Source organism: Dipodomys merriami, unplaced genomic scaffold (assembly GCF_024711535.1).
Source record: "Dipodomys merriami isolate MVZ:Mamm:240054 unplaced genomic scaffold, mDipMer1.0.p SCAF_64, whole genome shotgun sequence".
In the NCBI taxonomy this organism is placed as follows: Eukaryota; Metazoa; Chordata; class Mammalia; order Rodentia; family Heteromyidae; genus Dipodomys; species Dipodomys merriami.
This window is the reverse complement of record NW_027206224.1, coordinates 2,942,360-2,966,130: the sequence shown is the minus strand read 5'-3', so window position 1 is coordinate 2,966,130 and position 23,771 is coordinate 2,942,360. Positions and strand designations below refer to the sequence as shown.

Below are 23,771 nucleotides of genomic sequence, written 5' to 3'. Positions count from 1 at the left end.
GCCTAGGACTATATTGAAGTTTGATTTCAAGGTGTTTATTCCTTAGCTTTGTCACTTAAGCCTGGTATTCTACCACTTGAGCCACAGTTCCACTTCTGGCTTTTTTGGAGATGAGAGTCTCAAGAATTTTCTTGCTTGGGCTAGTTTTGAGCCTGGATCCTCAGATCTCAGCTTCATGAATAACTAGGATTACAGGTGTGAGGCACAGATTCCTGAGACAGTCTTTCGTTTTGGGAGGTAGGGGTGGTCATGGGGCTTGAACTTTGAGCCTAGACACTGTCCCTCAGCTCTTCAGCTCAAGGCTAGCACTACCACTTGAGCCATAGCACTACTTGCAGTTTTCTGATGGTTTATTGGAGATAAGAGTCTCAAGGACTTTCCTGAGTAGCTAGGATTACAGGTGTGAGCCACTGGTGCCTGAGCTTGAGATACAATCTTTTTCTTTTTTCTTTTTTGTGGGGACGGAGTGGAGGGGGTGTTTTTTTTTTTTTTTTTTTTTTTGCCACTCCTGGGGCTTGAACTCAGGGCCTGGGCACTGTCCTTGAGCTGCTTTTGTTCAAGGCTACCACTCTACCACTTGAGCCACAGCACCAGTTCTGGCTTTTTCTGTTTATATGGTACTAAGGAATTGAACCCATGGTGTTATTCATGCTAGCAAGCACTCTACCACTAAGCCATATCCCCAGCCCTGAATTTTTTTTGTGTGTGTGTGGGGGTCCGGTCGTGGGGCCTGAACTCTGGGCCTGGGCACTGTCCCTCAGCTCTTCAGCTCAAGGCTAACGCTCTACCACTTGAGCCACAGCACCACTTCCGGCTTTTTTCTTTTTGCTTATGTGGTGCTGAGGAATCGAACCCAGGGTCTCAGGCATGCAAGGCAAGTGCTCTACCACTGAGCCAACTTCCCAGCCCTGAATTTTTAAAAAAATTGTTATTATAAAGATGGTGTTCAGGGGCTGGGAAGATAGCCACATCCATATAACATTATTTGGGATTAAACTCAAGGTCTCCTGATTGTTAACCATACATTCCACCATTTGAGCCAAGTCCCCAATCTTGCTTTTATTACTACTAAGAAATAAGCAAGTTAATAAATTACTTCTTTTAGCCAGGCACTGGTGCCTTACACCTGTAATTCTAGCTACTCAGGAGTCTGAGATCTAAGGATCGAGGTTCAAAGCCAGCCCAGGCAGAAAAGTCCGAGAGACTCTGACCTCCAATGAACTGGAAGTAGCACTGGGGCTCAGTGGTAGAGTGCTAGCCTTGAGCTGAAGAGCTGAGGGACAGCGCTCAGACCCAAATTTAAGCCCCATGACTGACAAAAAAATAAATAATAATAATAAAATAAATAAATTCCTTGTTTTAGTAATTTTCATTTTAGTTCAAAGTAAAATTTTGCTTCTTTTTTTTTCTTTTTTTTTGGTTGGTTGTGGGGCTTGAACTTTGCCCTTGGGCGCTGTCCCTCAGCTCTTCCAATTTTGTTTTTTTTTTTTGTTTAAACTTAAAAACTTCCACTTAAGCCACATATCCAGTCCTTTTTGCTTTAGTTAATATTTGAATTGAGTATTGCATCCTGCCGAGGCATGTGCCTATACCTCAGTCTACCTATATTTTAGGCTTCTTGGTATAGGATGATTAGACATGGGTCACTACTTCTAGCTATTGTATAAGAAGGGATTCTAGAAATTTTTCTATCCTAGGTAGCCTTGAATCACAATTCTCCCTATCAGCCTTCCAAGTAGCTAAGGATGACGGGCATGAACTACCCATGCTTGGCTGTGTTTTAGATTACTTTTGTTTCTTCTAGCTAAGAATATAGTAGCTGGTACTGATGTAGTAACTGTATCTTTTTTCCTTTTTTTTAGATTGTCAAATACATTGTTGCCATTTATTACCATTTTGCTATTTGGTACAGATGTACATTGTTGAGTGTAAGCTACTAGTTTTTTATTTAATCTTAAAGGAGACCTCCTTTACTAAATAAAAATTGCTTTGATTCTAAAAAGTGGCCAATGTGACTAAGTCTGAGTTGTAGAGACAATAGGATCAGTGGCCACAAAACCACAAGTAATTAGTTCACTTCTTTGTCTGTATCCATTTCTCTCTTTTTTCCCTTCTGTCATACCTTGAACTTTGTCTTCCTACCTAAGAAATCATTGAAGCCAAGTGTTGGTGACTTACCCTGTAATCCTTGCTACCCAGGAGGCTGTGAGATGAAGGGTAGGATCTAGGTTCAAAGTCACTCTGCTAGAAAAGTCCATGAGAGGGGCTGGGAAGGTGGCTCAGTGGTAGAGCGGCCCTGGGTTCGATTCCTCAGCACCACATAAGCAGAATAAGCTGGAAGTGGCACTGTGGTTCAAGTGGTAGAGCCTTGAGCTCAAGAGCTCAGGGATAGCGCCCAGGCCCAGAGTTCAGGCCCCACGACTGGACCAAAAAAAAATGCTATTCTTGGGCTGGGAAGGTGGCTCAGTGGTAGAGTGCTTGCCTTGCATGCCTGAGGCCCTGGGTTCGATTCCCCAGCACCACATAAGCAAAAAGTAAAAAGCTGGAAGTGGCGCTATGGCTCAAGTGGTAGAGCACTAGCCCTGAGCTGAAGAGCTGAGGGACAGTGCCCAGGCCCAGAGTTCAGGCCCCATGACCGGACCCAAAAAAAAAAAAAGAAAAGTCCATGAGACTTTATCTCCAGTTAACTAACAAAAAGATGAACTAAGCCCAGTACTGGTGGATCACACCTATAATCCTAGCTATTTAGGAGGTTGAGGTCTGAGAATCACAGTTCAAAGCCAGCCTAGGCAGGAAAGTCTGTGAGACTCCAATAAACCACCAGAAAACCAGAAGTGATGCTATGGCTCAAGTGGTAGAGCCCTAGCCTTGATCTGAAGAGCTGAGGGACAGTGTCTAGGCCCAGACTTCAAGCCTCACAACCAACAAAAAGATGAACTAACAAAAAGATGAGTTGTGATTCAACTGGCAGGGTGCCAACTGTAAGCAGGAAAGCAAAGCAAAAATAGGAGCCCCTGAGCTCAAGCTCTGGTCTCTGGGGGGAAAAAATTCATTTAATATTGGTTGTACATAGAATAGAAGTGAAACTTAAAAGCCGGGTGCTGGTGGCTCATGCCTGTAATCCTAGCTACTCAGGAGGCTGAGATCTGAGGATTGAGGTTCAAAGCCAGCCCGGACAGGAGAGACCGTGAGACTCCTATCTCCAATAAACCACCAGAAAACCGGAAGTGGCGCTGTAGCTCAAGTGGTAGAGCGCTAGCCTTGAGCTGAAGAGCTGAGGGACAGCGCCCAGGCCCAGAGTTCAAGTCACACGACCGACAAAAAAAAAAAAAAAGAAGTGAAACTTAATGACTTTTTCTTTAAGAAACGTAATGATAGACTACAGATTTTATTTGAAAAATGAACAAAAATTATTTTTTTTAATTTATCTTTTTACTGGTCTTGGGGCTTGAAATCTGGGTCTGGGCGCTGGCCCTGAGTTCTTCAGCTCATGTCTAGCATTCTACCACTTGAGTTACAGCACCACTTCCATTTTTCTGGTATTTAGTTGGAGATAAAAGTTTCATGGACTTTCCTGCCCGGGATGGCTTTGAACCATGATCCTCAGATCTCAGCCTCCTGAGTTGCTAGGATTACAGCCTTGAGCTACTGGCACCTAGCCAAAAAATTTTTACACAGAAGATTATGTGGATCTATATTTAGACTGCATTAACTTGCATACTAGGTCAGTCACTTCCAGAGCATGGTCAACAGCAATTTTGTATGAGGATTACTTGGAGACCCTTTTTGTTTTTTGTTTTTAAAACAGTCTCCTACAAACTTGACATTCTCCCTGCCTCCACATGTTAGAATTAAAAGCCTGTACCATCATTTCTGGCTATATGATTTTTTGTTTTGTTTTTAACTGGTCTTGGGGCTTGAACTCAGGGACTGGGTGTTGTTCCTAAGCTTCTTTTACTCAAGGCTAGCACTCTACCACTTGAGCCATAGCTCCACTTCTAGTCATTTCTCAGTAGTTTATTGGAGATAAGAGCCTCAGGGAGGGGCTGGGAAGGTGGCTCAGTGGTAGAGCGCTTGCCTTGCATGCCTGAGGCCCTGGGTTCGATTCCTCAGCACCACATAAGAAAAAAGCCAGAAGTGGCGCTGTGGCTCAAGTGGTAGAGCGCTAGCCTTGAGCTAAAGAGCTGAGGGACAGTGCCCAGGCCCAGAGTTCTAGCTCCACTACCGGACCAAAAAAAAAACCAAAACAAAGAGCCTCAGGGACTTGCCTGCATAGGCTGGCTTCAAACCACAATCCTTAGATCTCAGCCTCCTGAGTAGCTGGGATTATAGGTGTGAGCCACTGATGCCCAGCTGCTCCTGCTGCTTCTTATTTTCTTTTTTCTTTTCTTTCCTTTTTTTTTTTTTTTTTTGGTGCCAATCCTATACTTAAAGTAGGGCTTAGATATTGTCCTTGAGATTTTGTACTCAAGAATAGCACTTTAGGCTGGGAAGGTGGCTCAGTGATAGAGAGCTTGCCTCGCATGCATGAGGCACACTGGTTCGATTCCTCAGCACCACATAAATAGAAAAAGCTGGAAGTGGCATTGTGGCTCAAGTGGTGGCACGCTGGCCTTGAGCCGAAGAGCTGAGGGACAGTGCCCACGCTCAGAGTTCAAGCTCCACAACTGACAAAAAGAATAGCACTTTAGAGGGAAGGTGGGAACACCTTACACTAAGCAGAAGGAAAGAAATGTACATATCACCTGATTTGGAAGTAGTTATGTTACCATAGTTTATGGAATTCACAAACTTTTAGACCATGATAATAACAATTTGCCCTGTAAAGGTTAAAATGTGTTTGTGACTTTTAAGTATCACTATCCCATAATACTGTGAAATTTATGTAATCACCTAATCCCAATAAAAAAATTATTAAAAAAAAAAAAGAATAGCACTTTACCACTTGATCCACAGCTCTACTTCTGGCCTTTTGATGTTTAATTAGACATGAGTCTCTCCAGTTTGTCTGCACAGGCTGGCTTTGAACCACAATCCCCAGATTTCAGCCTCTTGAGAATTATAGGCATGAATCATTAGCATTTGGCTAGTTATATATTTTTTGAAGCTCACTAGCCATTCTGATACAAACTAGTTCTAAGGAGTGATGCCCAGGAAGTGTCCGCCCACCAATCCTTAGAAGTTCCTGTTGTATATATGCATATTTACATTGTGTATGTAATTTCTCATGTTGTGTAATATATTTATTCAAAGTAATAAATTTGCCATAGATACTCAGCCTTTTCATATATCAAGTGATGAAAGACTAAGGGATGTTCCAAAGGTGTTATAACTCTGAGCTGCTTCCAGGGGGTGGGTATGGAGTAGAGTGGAAAGGCATCTAGTTGTCACTGACAAAGTCACCCTAGGGAAAATACATGAAGAAGTGACACATTAGGTTGCTTTGTGCCAGCAAAAGTATCATCTAGGCTTCAGCGTGCAGAGAAGGACAGCATGTGCTCAGGACCTAGCAAATACTTGGTATGAAACTCCATCATTGACTTCCAGATAATCATTTTACTCTATTTTGTGTATAAATGTTGAATAAATGAAATAAATAAACTGTCCTTAATGAAGGGCTAGAACTTGCCCTCTGAAACCAGATCCCAGTAGTAAATTTGAGATGATTTAACATAACTTCAATTGGGTACATTGAATGTCTTATATAGAAATTTTCATTTATATATAAACTAGTGTTCTCATATAGAATCCTTCTGCTAGAATGCTTCTGTCTAGTAGCTTGCCTGATAAAGGCTATTTCATCCTTTAAGATTGTTTTAAAAGGGGCTGGGAAGGTGGCTCAGTGGTAGAGCGCTTTCCCTGCATGCATGAGGCTCTGGGTTCGATTCCTCAGCACCACATAAGCAAAAAGAAAAAAGCCGGAAGTGGCACTGTGGCTCAAGTGGTAGAGCGCTAGCCTTGAGCTGAAGAGCTGAGGGACAGCGCCCAGGCAAAGAGTTCAGGCACCACGACCGGACCCCCCCCCCCCAAAAAAAAAAAAAAAAAAAGATTGTTTTAGCAATTCTTCTCCTTTAAACCCTCCTTTTTTCTAAGTAAGTTGCTTTCTTCTGTTCCAGGGTGATGAGAAGAATGTTAACCCTGTTAGAGTCACACTAGATAGCTGCTATTTGTTTTGATGGTTTCTCTGCCAGATGAGCTCTGTGAGAACTGAGCCCTGTGGGGAATTCAAAGCTTATCTGGTAGTGAACAGTGCCATAGTAAGCCACTGTACCAGTTGGAGGTTGCCTCTGTTGCCTGTATTCTTTATGTGCTCTATTTGCTGGTATACAGCAACCTTATTCCTAACATATTAACTTGCAAATGAGCTGTTAGAACCTTTTTTTTTTTGTCAGTCTGAACTCAGCCTGGGCACTGTCCCTGAGCTCTTCTGCTCAAGGCTAGTGCTCTACCACTTGAGCCATAGCACCACTTCCAGCTTTTTCTGCTTATGTGGTGCTGAGGAATGGAACCCAGAGCCTCATGCATGCAAGGCAAGCACTCTACCACTGAGCCACCTTCCCACCCCAGGACTTTTGTTTTAAATGAAGTTGAGGAGTAAGTCACAGCAGGAAAGAAGGGAAGGAAGGACTAAGAATATAGCTTAAGTGGTAGAGCACCTTCCTAGCAAGTAAGTACATGGCCTTGAGTTCAGATCTCAGTACTGTCAAAAAAAATATACTGTATGGTGAACATGATTAAAGTACACAAAAGCCCCAGGACTGGTACAAAATAAGTAAATGAATATTTTGAAATGGTACTAGACTAGGCTTTCCAACACCATTCATTCTTCCTAAGTAGCTAGGATTATAGGCATGAGCTATAGACACCTGGCAACATTTGTGTAATTTTAAAAGTAGGAGGCTAGGTTGAGATACCCAAGTAGTATAGCACTTGCCTAGCAATTGAGATGCTCTGAGCTCAATCTGCATTCCTGCAAAAATAAAAATAAAGATCTAGAAAAAAAGAAAAGCACAGTTTAGACCTGTTTTTAGTGACTTTCATTTTAGACTTTCAGAGTGGCTATGGAAGCTCATGGAAACTTGGGGCTGCAATTTCTTGGCAAGATAATGTACACAGTCTCCTGCTCTTCAGGAAATAAACTGGAGGGGTTTTTTTTGTTTTGTTTTTAGCAAATATTTGTCCATTATACAATAACCAATATCTCTAAATGACAAAACCCTGCAATAATGAATAGAGGTTATTTTGACAGTTCTCTTTTGAGAATGGTTTGCCAATTTGTTACATAACCATACAATGATAGGTGTACTCACAGTTAGCATCTATTTTATGTGACAGATTGTTTTGTTTTTAAATATAATCTATAATTGTATTAGGACATTTTCTCTTTAAAGAATTAGATAGAGCCTGGCTTTGGTGGCTAGGATTACGCCTGTAATCCTAGTTACTCAGGAGGCTGAGATGAGGAGGATCTCGGTTCAAAGCCAGCTGGGGCAAGAAAGTCCGTGAGAATCTTCTCTCTAATCAACTACCAGAAAACTGGAAGTGGCACTGTGGCTCAAGTGGTAGAGGGCTAGCCTTAAGCTGAAGAGCTGAGGGACAGAGCCCAGTCCCAGAGTTCAAGCCCCACGACCGACAAAAAAAAAAAAAGACATAGAACCAGACTTAGTGGCACACGCCAATATAATCCCACCACTCAAGAACCTGAAGCTGGAGAATTGAAAGTTCAAGGCTAGCCTGAACTACATACAAGACCCTGTCTCCAAAAATGTTTTTTCTTTTGTTAAAGAGAAAATGAAATAAATAGTGCAGCAGGGAAAAAAAAATTAATAGTTAAGCTTTCACTAAGCATATACTGTTTCATTTTTCTATATTCCCTTCTTTTACTTATCCTATACAAGAAAGATTTATATATTTCATATGACTGAAAGTGTTATTGGGGGGGCTGGGAAGGTGGCTCAGTGGTAGAGCACTTGCCTTGCATGCATGAGGCCCTGGGTTCCATTCCTCAGCACCACATAAGCAAAAAGAAAAAAAGCCGGAAGTGGTGCTGGGGCTCAAGTGGTAGAGCGCTAGCCTTGAGCTGAAGAGCTGAGGGACAGTGCCCAGGCCCAGAGTTCAGGCCCCACGACCGGACCCCCCAAAAAAAAAAGAAAAAGAAAAAGAAAATGTTATTGGGGTATCTACTATTTACTTAACATTGTTTTAAATCTGTTGTTATAGAGGATCCAAAAGAAAAAAGGTTTTTTTTTGTTTTATTGTGAAAATACTGTACAGAGGGGTTACAATTACATGGGCAAGATAATGAGTACTTTTCTTATCAAGCATTGTAGCCTCCTCCTTTGTTTCCCCTTCCCATCCCATCCTCCCCCCAAAGAAGAAGAAAAAAGTGTTAATTCCTGGGGCTGGGAAGGTGGCTCAGTGGTAGAGTGCTTGCCTCCCATGCATGAGAACCTGGATTTGATTCCTCAGCACCACATAAACAGAAAAAGCCAGAAGTGGCACTGTGGCTCAAGTGGTAGAGTGCTAGCCTTGAGCTGAATTGCTGAGGGACAGCACATAGGCCCAGAGTTCAGGCCCCACAACTGACCAAAAAAAAGTTTAATTCCTGCCCTAAAAAAGCTAATAGTCTGTTGTGGAAAAGGCACAAATATAGAACATTATGCTACTGTAAAAACAAAGCAAAACCAAAAAACTTCAGGTCAGTCTGCCCTAGTAAAGATTGAAAAGACTGATATAGCTGGGAGGTGACAAGACAAAGAGTATGACACTGGTGTAGAGATGCCCATCAGAGTATTCAGAGGTGACATTGAGTGGGTAGAAGGAATAGGAACAAGCTGTACAGAGCTCTGGGAGCGAAGCCAAAGAGTTTTGACTTGATTAAGTAAACACCAACCATCATGAATTGTTTGTTTGTTTGTTTGTGACAGCTTCCCTATGTAGTCCAGACTGGCTTCAAACTCCCAGTCCTCCTACCTAAGACTCCCAAGTATTATAATTACAGGCCTGCTGCCACATTCAGCTCTGTTTTTTAAAAAGATTAGGTGGGAGAGAGAGAGAGAGTCTCGCTGTGTTGCCTTGGCTGGCCCCAAACTCTTAAATTCAAGTGATCTTCCTGTCCCATCCCTGATTAGCTGGGACAATAGGTGTCATGTCTGACTTGATAGATTTTTGAGCCTCATTTTAGGACAATTTAGTCTGGCATTACTATGTCATGCAGAGTAAGAAAGACCAGTCTGAGAGTGGTTCTGGGTTTTTTGTTGTCATTGTTTGTTTTTTTGTTTATAGCGATAGGGACTAAACCCAAATGTTGGGCCCTGACTAAACCTTCCCAGCCTTGTTCTGTTTGTGTTATTGTTTCGTTTTGTCTTTATTCATCTTATACTATGAATTCACTTAAAATTGAACAGGATCCTAAAATGGTAGACTACTTCCCTCAAACATTGGTATACCATGTCTCCTCCATGCTGCTCTCCCTTGGTTGGTAGATTCATATGTTTGTTCTGGCTTCGGTTAGTCATAAAGTTCTGTCAGGTAGGGCTGGGAAGGTGGCTCAGTGGTAGAGTGCTTGCCTTGCATACAAGAGGCCTTGGGTTCGATTCCTTAGCACCATATAAGCAGAAAAAAAATAGTGGTGCTGTGGCTGAAGAGCTGAGGGACAGCACCCAGGCCCCAGAGCTAAGGCCCACAAACAAACAAACAAAAGTTCTGTCAGGTATTGCTACCTTCTTCTTCTAGAAACCCAGGAGTTTTGTTTTTTTGGTTTTTGGGTTTTTTTTAGAGAAGTCTGTCTTTTTGTAACTGGTCTGATTATTCAGGGCCTTGAAATTGCTAGTCTCTCAAAATTAAGAGAGGTCCTCAGCCCCTAGAGAGACTATTTTTGTTAGGAAACTTATCTAAGGTTTCATGTCATTGTTCACATCTGAAATGTGTTGACTGCTTTCTGGTACGGCCTGTATGATTATTAAAAAAAAAAAAAAAAGCACCAAAGCAGGCATCATATAAGTGCATTAGATGTCATCATTCTCTTTTTATATATAAAAGGGCCAGGCACAGAAAGAAGTTTATCATATCCCAGGTCACACTGCTAGTTAGAAGAACCTGAAATAGGAATTCAGATCTTTTGACTCTTAATGTCTACTAATTCCTTACCCTCCCTTTATTTTTTATTTTTTTGTTGGTCATGGGGCTTGAACTCTGGGCCTGGGCACTGATTCTGAGCACTTCAGCTCAAGTATAGAACTCTACCACTTGAGCCACAGCCCCACTTCTGGTTTTCTAGTGATTAATTAGAGATACGAGTCTCAGGAACTTTTCTGCTCGAGCTAGCTTTGAACCATGATCCTCATATCCTCAGATCTCAACCTCCTGAATAGCTAGGATTACAGCTATGAGCCAGTGGTGCCCTACTTCCTTACCCTCCCTTTAAAATACACACACACAGGGGGAAAACAATGGAGGGGGTAACAATGTTCAAGAGGAAGTGGAAGTGTACTCATTACCTCACTCATGTAACTGTAACCCTCTGTATAGTATCTTTACAATAAAAAAATAAATAAATAAAAATAAAATAAAATACACACACACACCAGCGACGGCTTACCCTCCCTTTAAAATACACACACACACACACACACACACACACACACGCACGCACGCACGCACGCACGCACGCACGCACGCACGCACGCACGCACGCACTACATTTTCCCCATAGTAACCATCATCTACCCTACATAAATACAGGTTCTAACACCCATGGATTTAACCAGCTACAAATTAGAAATATTTGGAGGGAAAGGTTGCAATTATCCTGGTGGTCCTAAAGTCTAAATACCATAGCACAGTCACACACTTGTGGCTCATGCCTGTAATCTTAGCTACTCAGGAGGCTAAGGTCTGAGAATCACAGTTCAAACGCAGTTCATGAGATTCTTATTTCCAATTAACCACCAGAATGCCATTCTGGAAGTAGAACTGTGGCTCAAGTGTTAAAGCACTGACCTTGAAATAAAACAAACCTCAGAGACAGCATCCAGGCTGGGCACTGGAGGCTCATGCCTATAATCCTAGCTACTCAGGAGGTTGAGATTTGAGAATTGCAGTTAGAAGCCAGCCCAGGCAGAATAGACTGTGACTCTTTTGGGTTTTTTTGGTTTTTGTTTTTTTGGCAGGTCATGGGGCCTGAACTCTGGACCTGGGCACTGTCCCTCAGCTCTTTAGCTCAAGGCTAGCACTCTACCATTGAGCCACAACGCCACTTCTGGCTTTTTCTGCTTATGTGGTGTTGAGGAATCGAACCAGGGCCTCATGCATGCAAGGCAAGCCCTCTACACTGAGCCACCTTCCTAGCCCCAGACTGTGACTCTTATCTCCAATAAACTACTCAGGAAAAGCCAGAAGTGGTGCTGTGGCTCAAGTGGTAGAGTGCTAACCTTTAGTGCAAAGAGGTTCAGGGACAGTGCCTAGGCTTTGAATTCAAGCCCCAGGATCAGCAAAAAGAAATAAAAGTAATAATAAAAAATACCATAACACAATTTGAATATTTTTAAATTTTAAAGATTCATGGAATCTGTTCCTTCCAGGAGCACTATGCTGGTTTCATTGTACTGTGACCAATATTGCAAAGTATCTTGAACAGACTTAGCAGTGTTCCATTTGTCCATTTGTTTTCTTTAGCTATTTTGTATAAAATTTGGGGAGATGTTTGCCATGCTCTTTTTTTTTTTTTTTACTTTTTATTCTGAGGGTGGAGCCATGACCTCACACACTAAGTAGGCACTGCCACTGAGCTCTGTCATTTGTAATTTGAATCATCTTTTTCAATCTCTTTTTGCCTAGAGTTTTCTTTGACATTAATCTTGTTCTTAGAAATTTTACATTTCTTTATGTAATAAAGGTGTTTAATGTATTGTCATAGATACTTTTTTTTAGGTTTTATACTGGGGTTTTGAATTCAGGAGCTTGTGCTTGCCTGATAGGTGCTCTCCCACTTGAGCCACATGCTAACCTTTTATGCTTTAGTTATTTTTTTAATAGAATCTCAAATTTTTGCCCAGGCTGCCTGGATTGTGACCCACATACTTTAAACTTCCCTCATAGTAGGGATGACAGACAAGGTTCACCATGTCCAACTATTTATTAACTGAGATGAGCTCTCATGAACTTTACCTGGGCTGGCCTTGAAGTACAATCTTCCCAAACTCTGCCTCCTAACTAGTTTGGATTTTAGGCCTCTAGGAGTAAAATACTGGCACCAAGTTCTACTCCCCTTTCTTAAAACAGTTTCTCCTGGTTTCAGAGTTCTGTTTTCACATATGGCAAACAAACTATTTTTACCATATTCATCTTTATTTCCCCTCTTTTGTTAGCCCTCTCCACTTATACTGGTGGCCTGAAACAAAGCTTTTCCAAATAAACTGAACCCACATATCCTTTACTGTAAGCCAAGAATATGATACCAAAACAAAATTCAGTGAAAGCAGTTCTGTAGGGAATACAAGTTTCCCTTGTTTACCAAAGCTTAGGGTATACCTAGGATAGAATGCTGATTTCTACAAAGAAGTCAAGGTTAGGATAGAGGAATCTCCTTTGAATTGACCAAACAAGTGCCATTGCTGGCCTCGAGTACTAGTTCAATACAATAGAATATTGGGGTACATAAACTGGTAATTAGGAATGGAAGAGAAGAAAAGGATTGGAGGTAGTACAACATCATATCTACATGTGCTACACTGAAATCAGGTTAAGGGGCATTTTAAATTGGGAGTTCTTTTAAACCATGTAGAACTGGCAGAGAAACTGTGGAAAGAAAAGGGGGATGGTTGGTCCAGCAGATTTCCTAAGGATAGAGATCAAAGATGGTGGTAGAGCTGGGAAGGTGGCTCAATGGTAGAGTACTTGCCTTGTATGCATGAGGCCCTGGGTTCAATTCCTCAGCACCACATAAGTAGAAAAGGTGGGAAGTGGCACTGTGGCTCAAGTGGTAGAGTGCTAGCCTTGAGCTGAAGAGCTGAGGGACAGTGCCAGCCAAACTAGCAAGTTGAGTGAGCACAAGGTTTCGATTTCAAACAGCACACTGCACCCTCCACCCCCGAAGTACCATTGTAGCTGGATGGATTAGAGACTAGAGTCCTGGTGTCTTTATTTGTTGACTATACTTTTGAGGGGAAAGTGACACGCAACCATCCATATGGAGAGATTCAGGCAGTGAAACTAGGATTGCAAATATGAGATAGACCCCTATAGTAGAGAAAATTAAAGTGAAAAAAACTAGTGCAACATTTATGTTCATTGACACCCTACTCTCAATAGAAAAGTTGTAGGAACAACCCAGATATCCTACATCTTGAGTGGATCAAGAAAATGTGGTACATACATACAATGAAAATTTATTCATCCAGGGCTGGGAAGGTGGCTCAGTGGTAGAGCGCTTGCCTTGCAGGCATGAGGCCCTGGGTTCGATTCCTCAGCACCACATAAGCAAAAAGAAAAAAGCCAGAAGTGGCGCTGTGGCTCAAGTGGTAGAGTGCTAGCCTTGAGCTGAAGAGCTGAGGGACAGCGCCCAGGCCCAGAGTTCAGGCCCCACGACCAGACCCCCCCCCCCAAAAAAAAAAAAAAAGAGAAAAAGAAAATTTACTCATCTATTAGAATGTGCCATTTGCAGGGAAATAGATGAACCTAGAGAAAATAATGTTAAGTGAAGTGAGTCTCAGACAAGTGGCACATGTTTTCTCTCATGTGGAAGCTAGATCTAAAATGCATACATGCATGATAACATATACAGGGTTCTGTGCATATACACACAAACTGACTAACGGATGGGATAACTTTGGGGGGTGGGAGGAATCCAAAAGGTGTAACTCCTCTGAACAACTAATGTATCTATCAAAATGAATACCAGGAAATGGTAATATATTTTGGAGGGAGACAAAAGAGTGGCATGTGACTGGAGGAATAAAGAGTAATGTACTCATTATAGCCATTGTACATTATAAACTGCATAACCCGAAATAGGGATGGGAAGGAAAAAACGGGGGAGAACAATAGAAGAAGTGACATTAATTAAGGCACATTGTAATAAATAAATAGAAGCATTGTACTCATAACCTGACTTATGGGATTGTAACCTTTGTAAGACTACCTAGTAATAAAGAAAAATAAGTTTAAAAAGAAACCTAAGCCAGGTACCAGTTGCTCATGCCTGTAATCCTAGCTACTCAAGAGTCTGAGATCTGAGGATCCCAGTTCCAAGCTAGCCTAGGCAGGAAAGCCCGTGAGACTCTTACTTCCAGTTAACTACAAAAAAAGCCAAAACTGAAGTTGTGGCTCAAGTGGTAGAGCAATAGCCCTTCAGCACAAAGCTCAGGGACAGCACTCAGGTCCTGAGTTCAAGCCTCAGGACTGGAAGAAAAAAAAACTAGCACAAATAGTAGCTACAATGAAAGGAACAGACCCTTGGTATGTTGGGGGAGGGGGAGAGGGTGGCGGAGATGGAAGGGCCTTCAGCAACAAGAGAAAAGACCTGGGACAGGCAGCATTCAAGGGATGAGAGAAGCTCAGGATAAAGGAAGATGAGTTTTATTTTTAGAGAAACTGGATAAAGAAAAAAGGCTTTTGGGTTGGTTAAGATGATTGTGATGAATGCTGCTTGTGGGCCAGGCTAAGGAGAGAATGGGGTCTTTTCTTTCTTTCTCTTTCTTTCTTTCTTTCTCTTTCTTTCTTTCTTTTCTTTCTTTCCTTCCTTTCCTTCCTTCCTTCCTTCCTTCCTTCCTTCCTTTCTTTCTTTTTTCTTTCTTTCTTTCTTTCTTTCTTTCTTTCTTTCTTTCTTTCTTTCTTTCTTTCTTTCTTTCTTTCTTTCTTTCTTTCTTTCTTTCTTTCGTCCATTATGGGGCTTGAACTCAGTCTAGGCCACTCTACCTGAGTGTTTTTGCTCAAGGATAGCTAGTTGAGCCATGGCTCCACTTTTGATTTTTCTGGTGGTTAATTGGAGATGAGTCTCACAGACTTTCCTGCCCCATCTGGCTTTGAACTAGGATTCTCTGATCTGAGTCTCCTGAGTAGCTAGGATTAGAGGTGTGGACCATCAATGCCTGGCTTTAAGTGGAATCTTTCTTAAGAGAGCAAAACTAGGCCTGGGATATAGCTCAGGGGCAAAGCCTTTGCCTAGCAAATGCAGTGTCCTGGGTTCAATCCCCAGTATCAAAAAAGAAAAGACAAAAAAAAAAAGAGCAAAATTACTCATAAAAGGGGTGGAGACATAGTTCACGTGGTATAGCGACCATGAAGCGCCTGGGTTCAATCTCCATCACTGTCCTTAGCTTTTTCCATACAAGGCTGGCACTCTACCACTTGTGCTACAGCTCCACTTCTAGCTTTTTGGTGGTTAACTGGAGTTTTAACTAAGGAGGTGAGACTGGTTTGTAACCACGATCCTCAGATCTCAGCCTCTGGAATAGTTTGGTTTACAGACATGATCCTGTGCTTGGTAAATGATTATCTTTAGAGTAAGAATTGTGAATGTTATTTATATCTTTTAGATGCTGCCTTTTTCAGATTTCTATGAATAAGACTGATAGTTTTGAAGAGAAAAGTTGTATCCCTGAAGTAAAAAAAACTTTTAGTGGTAGCAGTCCAAACAAAAGAGATTTGACGAAACCTAGAAGGTAAGGCTAACACAAATGAGAATGCCTGAGAATCGGGGGTAGTGGTGGAGGAACTAATGATTTGAAAGCAGAGAAAGGAAGTGAGGAGACCGATGGATTGGAGCTGTTTGCAAGAGTAAAGCAGCTAAGAGTGAAATCCCCTGGGAGTGGAGAGACAGGGCTTGGTCTAACCTATTGGGTTAGTTATTGATTCAGAAGAGACTCACTCCTGGAGAAAGCTAGGTTAAGGGATCCACTTCTTGTGAGATTTCTAAGTATCTGGGAGAGGATGCTTGCTTGCTACTTCATATGTGATGTTTCTATAAAAAAATAGAAGCTATTGCTTCTATTAATACCTGAGTGTATGGTAATTTTCATATATCTTGGGCATTCGTTCCTTTTTTTTTTTGTCATAGGGCTTGAAGTCAGGGCCTGGACACTGTCCTGTGCTCTTTTACTCAGGACTAGGGCTCTAAAACTTTGAGCCACAGTTTTTTACTTGTCAGTTGGAGTTAAGAATCTCACAGGGACTTTTCTGCCTGTGCTAATTTGAAACTATGATGATTCTCCAGGTCTTAGCTTCCTGAGTAGCTAGGAATACAGGCAGGCACCCGGCTGTACTTAATTAAATTTTTTATTTTTTGGTTGGTCGTGGGGCTTGAACTCTGGGCCTGGGCTCTGTTCCTCAGCTCTTCAGCTCAAGGCTAGCACTCTACCACTTGCCACAGTGCCACTTCTGGCTTTTTCTGTTTATATGATGCTAAGGAATCAAACCCAGGGCCTCATGCATGCGAGGCAAGCACTGAACCATTGAGCCACCTTCTCAGCCCTTTAAATAAATTTTTATTTAGTTGAAGGAGGTAGGCACGGGTGGCTCATGCCTGTAATCCTAGCTGCTCTGGATGCTGAGATCTGAGAATTACAGTTTGAAGCCAGTCCAGGTAGGAAGTCCATAACACTCTTACTTCCAATTAACAACCAAAAAAAAGATAGAAGTGGCCAGGTGTTGGTAAGCTCACACTCATAATCCTAGCTGTTCAGAAGGCTGAGATCTGAGGATCACAGTTTAAAGCCAGCCCAGGCATGAAGAGACCACGAGACTCCTGTTTCTATTTAACTACTAAAAAGCTGGAAATGGTCCTATAACTCAAAATTGGTAGAGCACTGGCTCTACCAATTGGTTGAACACAAAAGCTTTAAGGACAGCACCAGGACCTGCACAGAAAAAAAAAAAAAAAAAAGAGCCAAAGGTGGAGCTGTGGCTCATGGTGGAGTGCTAGCCTTAAGCAAAAAATCTCAGGGACTTAACTAAAGTCCAGGACTGGCACTTAAAAAAAAAAACTCTTAGTTTGAGACTAGACCAAGAATATAAAGTATTTTACCTTTTCATTTAAGATTATTTATATTTATACATGTGTGTATATACACACACACACACACACACACACACACACACACACACATTTGTAGTTTTTGCTTGAATTAGATGACTGCTCACAATTTACTCTTTGAATATTTGAGTACTTTTGGTACTCCTTAGATTTAATAGCTAGAAACTATGAATTAGTTGAGTTATTTTCTGTTTTAAGTAAAATTCACTTGATGTTATTTGATCACCAGGGAACTGATGGTCTCATAAGAAAAAAAGATAGGCTAATGTTGTTTTTGATATAATATTGGAAGCTGTATGAGACATTGCTGTTAGAGTCTGGATTGAAAGTCTGACTCTGGCTCCAAGGTTTAAAAACTCTGGATCAGCGGGGTGCTGGTGGCTCATGCCTGTAATCCTAGCTACTCAGGAAACTGAGGTCTGAGGATCATGGTTAGAAACCAGCCTGGGCAGCAAAGGCATGAAACTCTTATCTCCAATTAATCACCAGAAAACTGAAGTGGTGCTGTGGGTCAAGCGGTAGAGCACTGGCCTTGAGCAAAAGAGCTCAGGAACAGTGCCCAGGCCCTGAGTTAAAGCCCCACAACTGACTAAAAAAACTTCCAGGTCTAGGCATAATAGTATACACCTGTAATCTTAGCTCTCAGGAAGCTGAGGCAGAATAGCAATTTTACCAGCTTGTACTACACAACAAGAATTCTTCAAAGAAAAAAAACTGCTGGGAGAAATACAGTTGTTAATCAATGTATATAAAATTTCACTTAGGGAAAATGGGTAACTACTGAAGATCTCCTATATAATGTAGTACCTGTAGTTTCTAATATAGTATCAGTGAAGTTTAAGAGGACAGATCTCATGATAGAAAAATCACAGCAATACTGTAGACCCTTGAATCACAGCAATACTGTAGACCCTTGGTATCTATGGGTATATAGTTAGAAGGAAACTGCTATTGAGAAGAAACTGAATGTTCGGGATGCATAGAATTGAGTATTATACTGGGGATGTTTAACTTATTTTTTCCATAGTGCTGCCCAAATATCTCTCTGTTAAAAACATATCAACCTGGAACAAATCTAAAGCTTGTCACTTAAATTTTCAGATTACCTTGCTTTGGGAGAGGCATATGTTCATATTTTCATAAAAATAAGGCAGGAAAACACCAAGCAGATCAAATACAACTAATTATAATGTAGGACTGAATTGAGAGTTTCTCTCCATCAATAGAACTTAATGTAACCTGTTTGTGAGAATTATAAAGGTTTTGTTTTTGAAATTTCCTTTTTTTTTTTTTTTGGTCCGGTCATGGGGCCTGAACTCTGGGCCTGGGCGCTGTCCCTCAGCTCTTCAGCTCAAGGCTAGCACTAGCGCCACTTCTGGCTTTTTTCTTTTCGTTTATGTGGTGCTGAGGAATTGAACCCAGGGCCGCATGCTTGCAAGGCAAGCACTCTACCACTGAGCCACCTTCACAGCCCCTGTTTTTGAAATTTCTTTTAAGACAGTCTTACTATACAAGTAATGGTGATGTTTAGTTCCTTGATTGTAGTTAATGGTATCATGGGTATGTGTATATGTCTAAATTCATCAAATGTACACAAATAAGCCAGGCACTGATTGTTCATGCCTGTAATCCTAGTTACTCCGGAGGCTGAGATCTAAGGATCCCAGTTACAAGTCAGCTCAGGAAGGTCCGAGAGATTCTTTCTTCTCTCCTTATCAGCAAAAAGGTGGTAGAGTCAGGTTTTAGGGACATACTAATGCCCCAGGCCCTGGGGCAGTAGTGACAATAGAAAATGGCACAAGAAAAAAAAAGTATATACATAAGTGTAACTTTTACATACATAAATTGTAGCTTCATAAATCTGTGTATATGTATGCACACACATGCACACAAGCCCCAGTGCTGGGGCTTGAAATCAGAGCCTCAAGCTCTGTTCAGCCTTTCACCAATGGTGGTACTCCTTCACTTGAGCCATGGCTCCACTTCTGGCTTTTTGTTAATTAATTGGAAATAAGAGTCATAGATTTATCTACCTGGGCTGCTTTTGAACCTTGATCTTCAGATCTTACCCTCCTGAGTAGCTAAAATTATAGCTATGAGTCATCAAGTGTGCAGCTTTTTTTTTTTTTGGTCGGCTGTGGAGATTGAACTCGGCCAGGGTGTTGGTCCTGAGCTCTTCAGCTCAAGGTGAGCACTCTACCACTGTGCCACGTCCAGTTTTCTGGTGGTTAATTGTAGCTAAGAATCTCATGGACTTTCCTGCCCCGGCTGGCTTTGAATCCCAATCCTTAGATCTCAGCCTACTGAGTACCTAAGATTACAGGCATAAGTCACCAGTCTGACTCAAAAAATTTTAAAAGCAATATGACAGAATGGTTTCTAAGGTAGAATTTATCTTAAAAGCAGCAAAGTAGGGGCTGGAAAAGTGGCTCAGGGGTAGAGTGCTGGCCTTGCGTTCACGAAGCCCTGGGTTCAATTCCTCAGCACCACATAAGCAGAAAAAGCCGAAGTGGTGCTGTGGCTCTAGTGGTACCTTGAGTTGAAGAGCTCACAGACAGTGCCCAGGCCCAGAGTTCAGGCCCCATGACTGACAAAAAAAAAAAAAAAAAAAAAAGGCAATGTGCAAGACTGGCAGAGTAGCTAGTTCCCAGCACCATAAAATAAATTTATTTATTTATTTATTTTTGTTAGTCATGAGGCTTGAACTCTGGGCCTGGGTGCTTTCCCTGCACTCTTCAGCTCAAAGCAAGCCCTCTACCACTTGAACCACAGCAGTACTTCCGGTTTTCTAGTGGTTCATTGGAGATAAGAGTCTCATGGAGTTTTCCTGCCTGGGCTGGCTTTGAACTGTGATCCTCAGATCTCAGCCTCCTGAGGAGCTAGGATTACAGGCGTGAGCCACTGGTGCCTGGCTAAAATCAATTAAAAGAAAGAAAGAAAGAAAGAAAGAAAGAAAGAAAGAAAGAAAGAAAGAAAGAAAGAAAGAAAGAAAGAAAGAAAGAAAGAAAAGAAAGAAGGAAAGAAAAGGAAAGCATCTGGGAGCCTGGTGGCTCAAACCTATCATCCTAGCTACTCAGGAAGCTGAAATCTGAGGATTGCAATTTGAAGCTAGCCTGGACAGGAAAGTTTGTGACTCTTATCTCTAACAAACTACTCAGAAACATCCTGAAGTGGATCCTGTGGCTCAAGTGGTAGAGCACTAGTCTTGAACAAAAAGAAGCTCACAGACAGCACTCAGGCCTTTAGTTCAAGCCTGGCAAAAAAACCCAAAAAACAGGGAAACAGTCTCAAGACCATAAAAACAAACAAAAATCCAGTAGGGCTTTCTACTTATACTTTAAAGGTAAATACATATAAAAGGGTACATTGTTTTTGTTTTGCTTTTTTGTGTTCAGGTTCTAGGGCTTGAACTAAGAACCAGGGTGATATCACCTTAATTTCTTTACTCAAGGCTGGCACTCTACCACTTGAGCCACAGCTCAACTTCTGAGTTTTTTTTTTTTTTTTTAAGTGGTTAAGGAGGTAAGAGTTTCACAGACTTTCTGCCCCTGGCTGACATCAAACCTAAATCTTCAGATCTCAGCCTCCTGAGTAACTAGTACTACGGGCATGGGCCACTGCATCTGGCTTTGTTTTGTGTTTCTAGAAATTCAACCCAGAGATTCACAATTGTTAGGTAATTGCTCTACCATTGAACCACATTCCCAGACCGAGATTTATTCTTTTAATTAACCAATGTGTGTGCGCGTGCATGTGCGTGCACACAATGGTACTGAGGCTTGAACTCAAGGCCTCAAGTTCTTGGCTTTTTTGTTCAAAGCTGGTTCTCAACTACTTGAGCTACACCTTCACTTGCAGCTTTCGGATGGTTAATTGGAGATAAGAGTAATGGACTTTTTTTTTTTTTTTTTTTGGGTCCAGTCGTGGGGGCCTGAACTCTGGGCCTGAGCGCTGTCCCTCAGCTCTTCAGCTCAAGGCTAGCGCTCTACCACTTGAGCCACAGCGCCACTTCCGGCTTTTTTCTTTTTTGCTTATGTGGTGCTGAGGAATCGAACCCAGGGCCTCAGGCATGCAAGGCAAGTGCTCTACCACTGAGCCAACTTCCCAGCCCCAAAAGTAATGGACTTTATGTCCAATTATCTTTGAACCTTAATTCTCAGATCTCAGTCTCCTGGCAAGTTTAGATTACAGGTGTGACCTACCAGTACTGGCTTATTTAACTTTTAATTATATACAGCATAATTTGAAATAGGTTGTATATGTTCTAGAATGACTAGGTCGAACTTAATTTATGTAATTTGAGGTGAGAACATGTAAAATCTCTCAATGTTTTTTCAAGTATGCAGTACGTTCTTACTAGGTTTAGTCTCCATGTTGTTTTGTTTTTGTTTTTTAGTGATAACTGGAGTTTGATCTCAGGGCTTCCAGCTTGCTTGGCAGGTGCTCTACTGCTCGAGCCATGCCTTCAACCCTTTTTGGTCTGTTCTTTTTTGGGAAGGTGGGTTGGTTTGGGTTTGGGTTTCAGGTCTGGCTATTTTTTAAATAGGATATTGCTTTTTGCCCAGGTGGACCTGGACTGCCATTCTCCTATTTATGCTTTCTGCTGCAGCAGGCATGACAGGCATGCACCACCATGCCTAGCCTTTTGTGCTGAGATGGAGTCATGAACTTTTTGTCTGGGCTGGCCTTGAACTTCGATGGTCCCAATCTTAGCCTCTCTCCTAGCTGGTATGACAGGTAGGCATCACCATACTCAGCTATTGGTTGAGACGAGGTCTTGTATATGTTTCATTGGGGCTGCCCTCCAATCATGACCCACCCAGTTTCCACATCCTCACTTGTTAGAAAACAGATGAAACCAACTGGAAAAAAAACATTGCTATAACTGAAAATTGTTATCCTTTCACTAATGTATTCTTCCCTAATCTCCTTGGATGTATAAGATTTAAACTAGTTAATAATTCTTTGCCTAATAGCTTTTTGTTGTTGTTGATTTGAAACTGAATCTTACTATGTATCCCAGACTATCCTGTTCTGTACCCCCTTCTTGCCTCAGCCTTCCAACTTCTTAGATTATATTTGGTAATCCACTGTATTACACACACCTATCTCTGACAATTCTTTGTGGTGGAAGACTAACTTGAGCATTGTAGGCTATTTCATATTGCCTCTATCCACCTGATGTCAGTAGTGACATTCTGGCCAGTAATAACCAAAAGTGTCTCTAGACCCTGCCAAAAGCCCCTGAAAGTCATCCCACATTGAGCTCTTTCAGTCTGTAGGTTGTCACTTCAGTCTTTCTTTCCCTTTATTTTTCCCCATTGATTTGCAAAAGAAACTCAAAGTTAATCCTGCTATGTTTCCCTTAGACCAGATTTGTCTATTATTTCTGCAATGTGCTTTAACATCCTCTGTTATCAGTTTGCTATTAATTGGAAATTGGATCTAGGGACTAATCAGTTACAGGTTTTTTGTATTGTTTTGGTGATACTGGGCTTGAACTCAGGGTTAGTGTTCAGTAGGCTTGTGCTCTACCATTTAGATCATACCTCCAGCCCTACTTTTTGCTGGTTACTTTGTAGATGGAATCTCAGACCTTCTTGCCCAGGCTGGCTTTAAACAGTGATCCTCTTGATCTCAGCCTCTTGAGTGTGAGCCACTGGTGTGTGCCCAGCAGTTACAGACTTTCTTTATCGTTCATCAGGAGGCACATGATGTTCTTTTGAACAATTATTGATTCTTAATTCATTCATCAGGGATCTTTTTTTGTTTTAAAATGTAAGTTTACATTTAGTCAAGCTTTATCTTAAATAACAATCTTATGTTCTTCCTTAATAAAGGAAGGGGAAATGGAAGGTGAGGCAGTCGAAGCCATTGTGGAAGAGTCTGAAACTTTCATTAAAGGAAAGGAGAGAAAGACTTACCAGCGACGCCGGGAAGGTGGCCAGGAAGAAGATGCTTGCCACCTACCCCAGAACCAGACAGATGGGGGTGAGGTGGTACAGGATGTCAACAGCAGTGTACAGATGGTAATGATGGAACAGCTGGATCCTACCCTTCTTCAAATGAAGACTGAAGTAATGGAGGGTACGGTGGCTCCCGAAGCGGAGGCTGCAGTGGACGATACACAAATCATAACTTTGCAAGTTGTAAATATGGAGGAACAGCCCATTAATATAGGAGAGCTTCAGCTTGTTCAAGTACCTGTTCCTGTGACTGTACCTGTTGCTACCACTTCGGTAGAAGAACTTCAGGGGGCTTATGAAAATGAAGTGTCTAAAGAGGGCCTTGCAGAAAGTGAACCCATGATATGTCACACATTACCTTTGCCTGAAGGGTTTCAGGTGGTGAAAGTGGGGGCCAATGGAGAGGTGGAGACACTAGAGCAAGGTGAACTTCCACCTCAGGAAGATCCAAGCTGGCAGAAAGACCCAGACTATCAGCCACCAGCCAAAAAAACAAAGAAAACCAAAAAGAGCAAACTGCGTTACACAGAGGAGGGCAAAGATGTGGATGTGTCTGTCTATGATTTTGAAGAAGAGCAGCAGGAAGGCCTGCTGTCAGAAGTTAATGCAGAGAAAGTGGTTGGTAATATGAAGCCTCCCAAACCAACAAAAATTAAAAAAAAAGGTAAAGTAGTAGTCTTAAAAGTATTTTGAACTAATGATACAACTGTTCACATACAAGTTACTTTGTTATATTAAATTTATTTTTCAAGTTATTAAGTTCTAAAGAGAAG

At 41.7% G+C, this 23,771-nt stretch overlaps 1 protein-coding gene across 3 annotated transcripts in view; it reads left to right on the top strand.

Moving 5' to 3' along the window:
* The window catches only part of LOC138815407 (transcriptional repressor CTCF), a 56,377-nt gene that overhangs the window by 10,178 nt on the left and 22,428 nt on the right, over positions 1-23,771 (top strand). The window contains exons 3-4 of one of the 3 annotated variants that reach the window (XM_070004787.1): positions 21,598-21,769; positions 22,873-23,662. In XM_070004787.1, the coding sequence (XP_069860888.1) occupies positions 22,882-23,662 (781 nt within the window). In that variant the 5' untranslated portion in view covers positions 21,598-21,769; positions 22,873-22,881. Of the gene's footprint in view, positions 1-15,536; positions 15,663-21,597; positions 21,770-22,872; positions 23,663-23,771 lie in introns of all 3 variants that reach the window. The other 2 variants (XM_070004788.1, XM_070004786.1) reach the window with 2 other exon arrangements.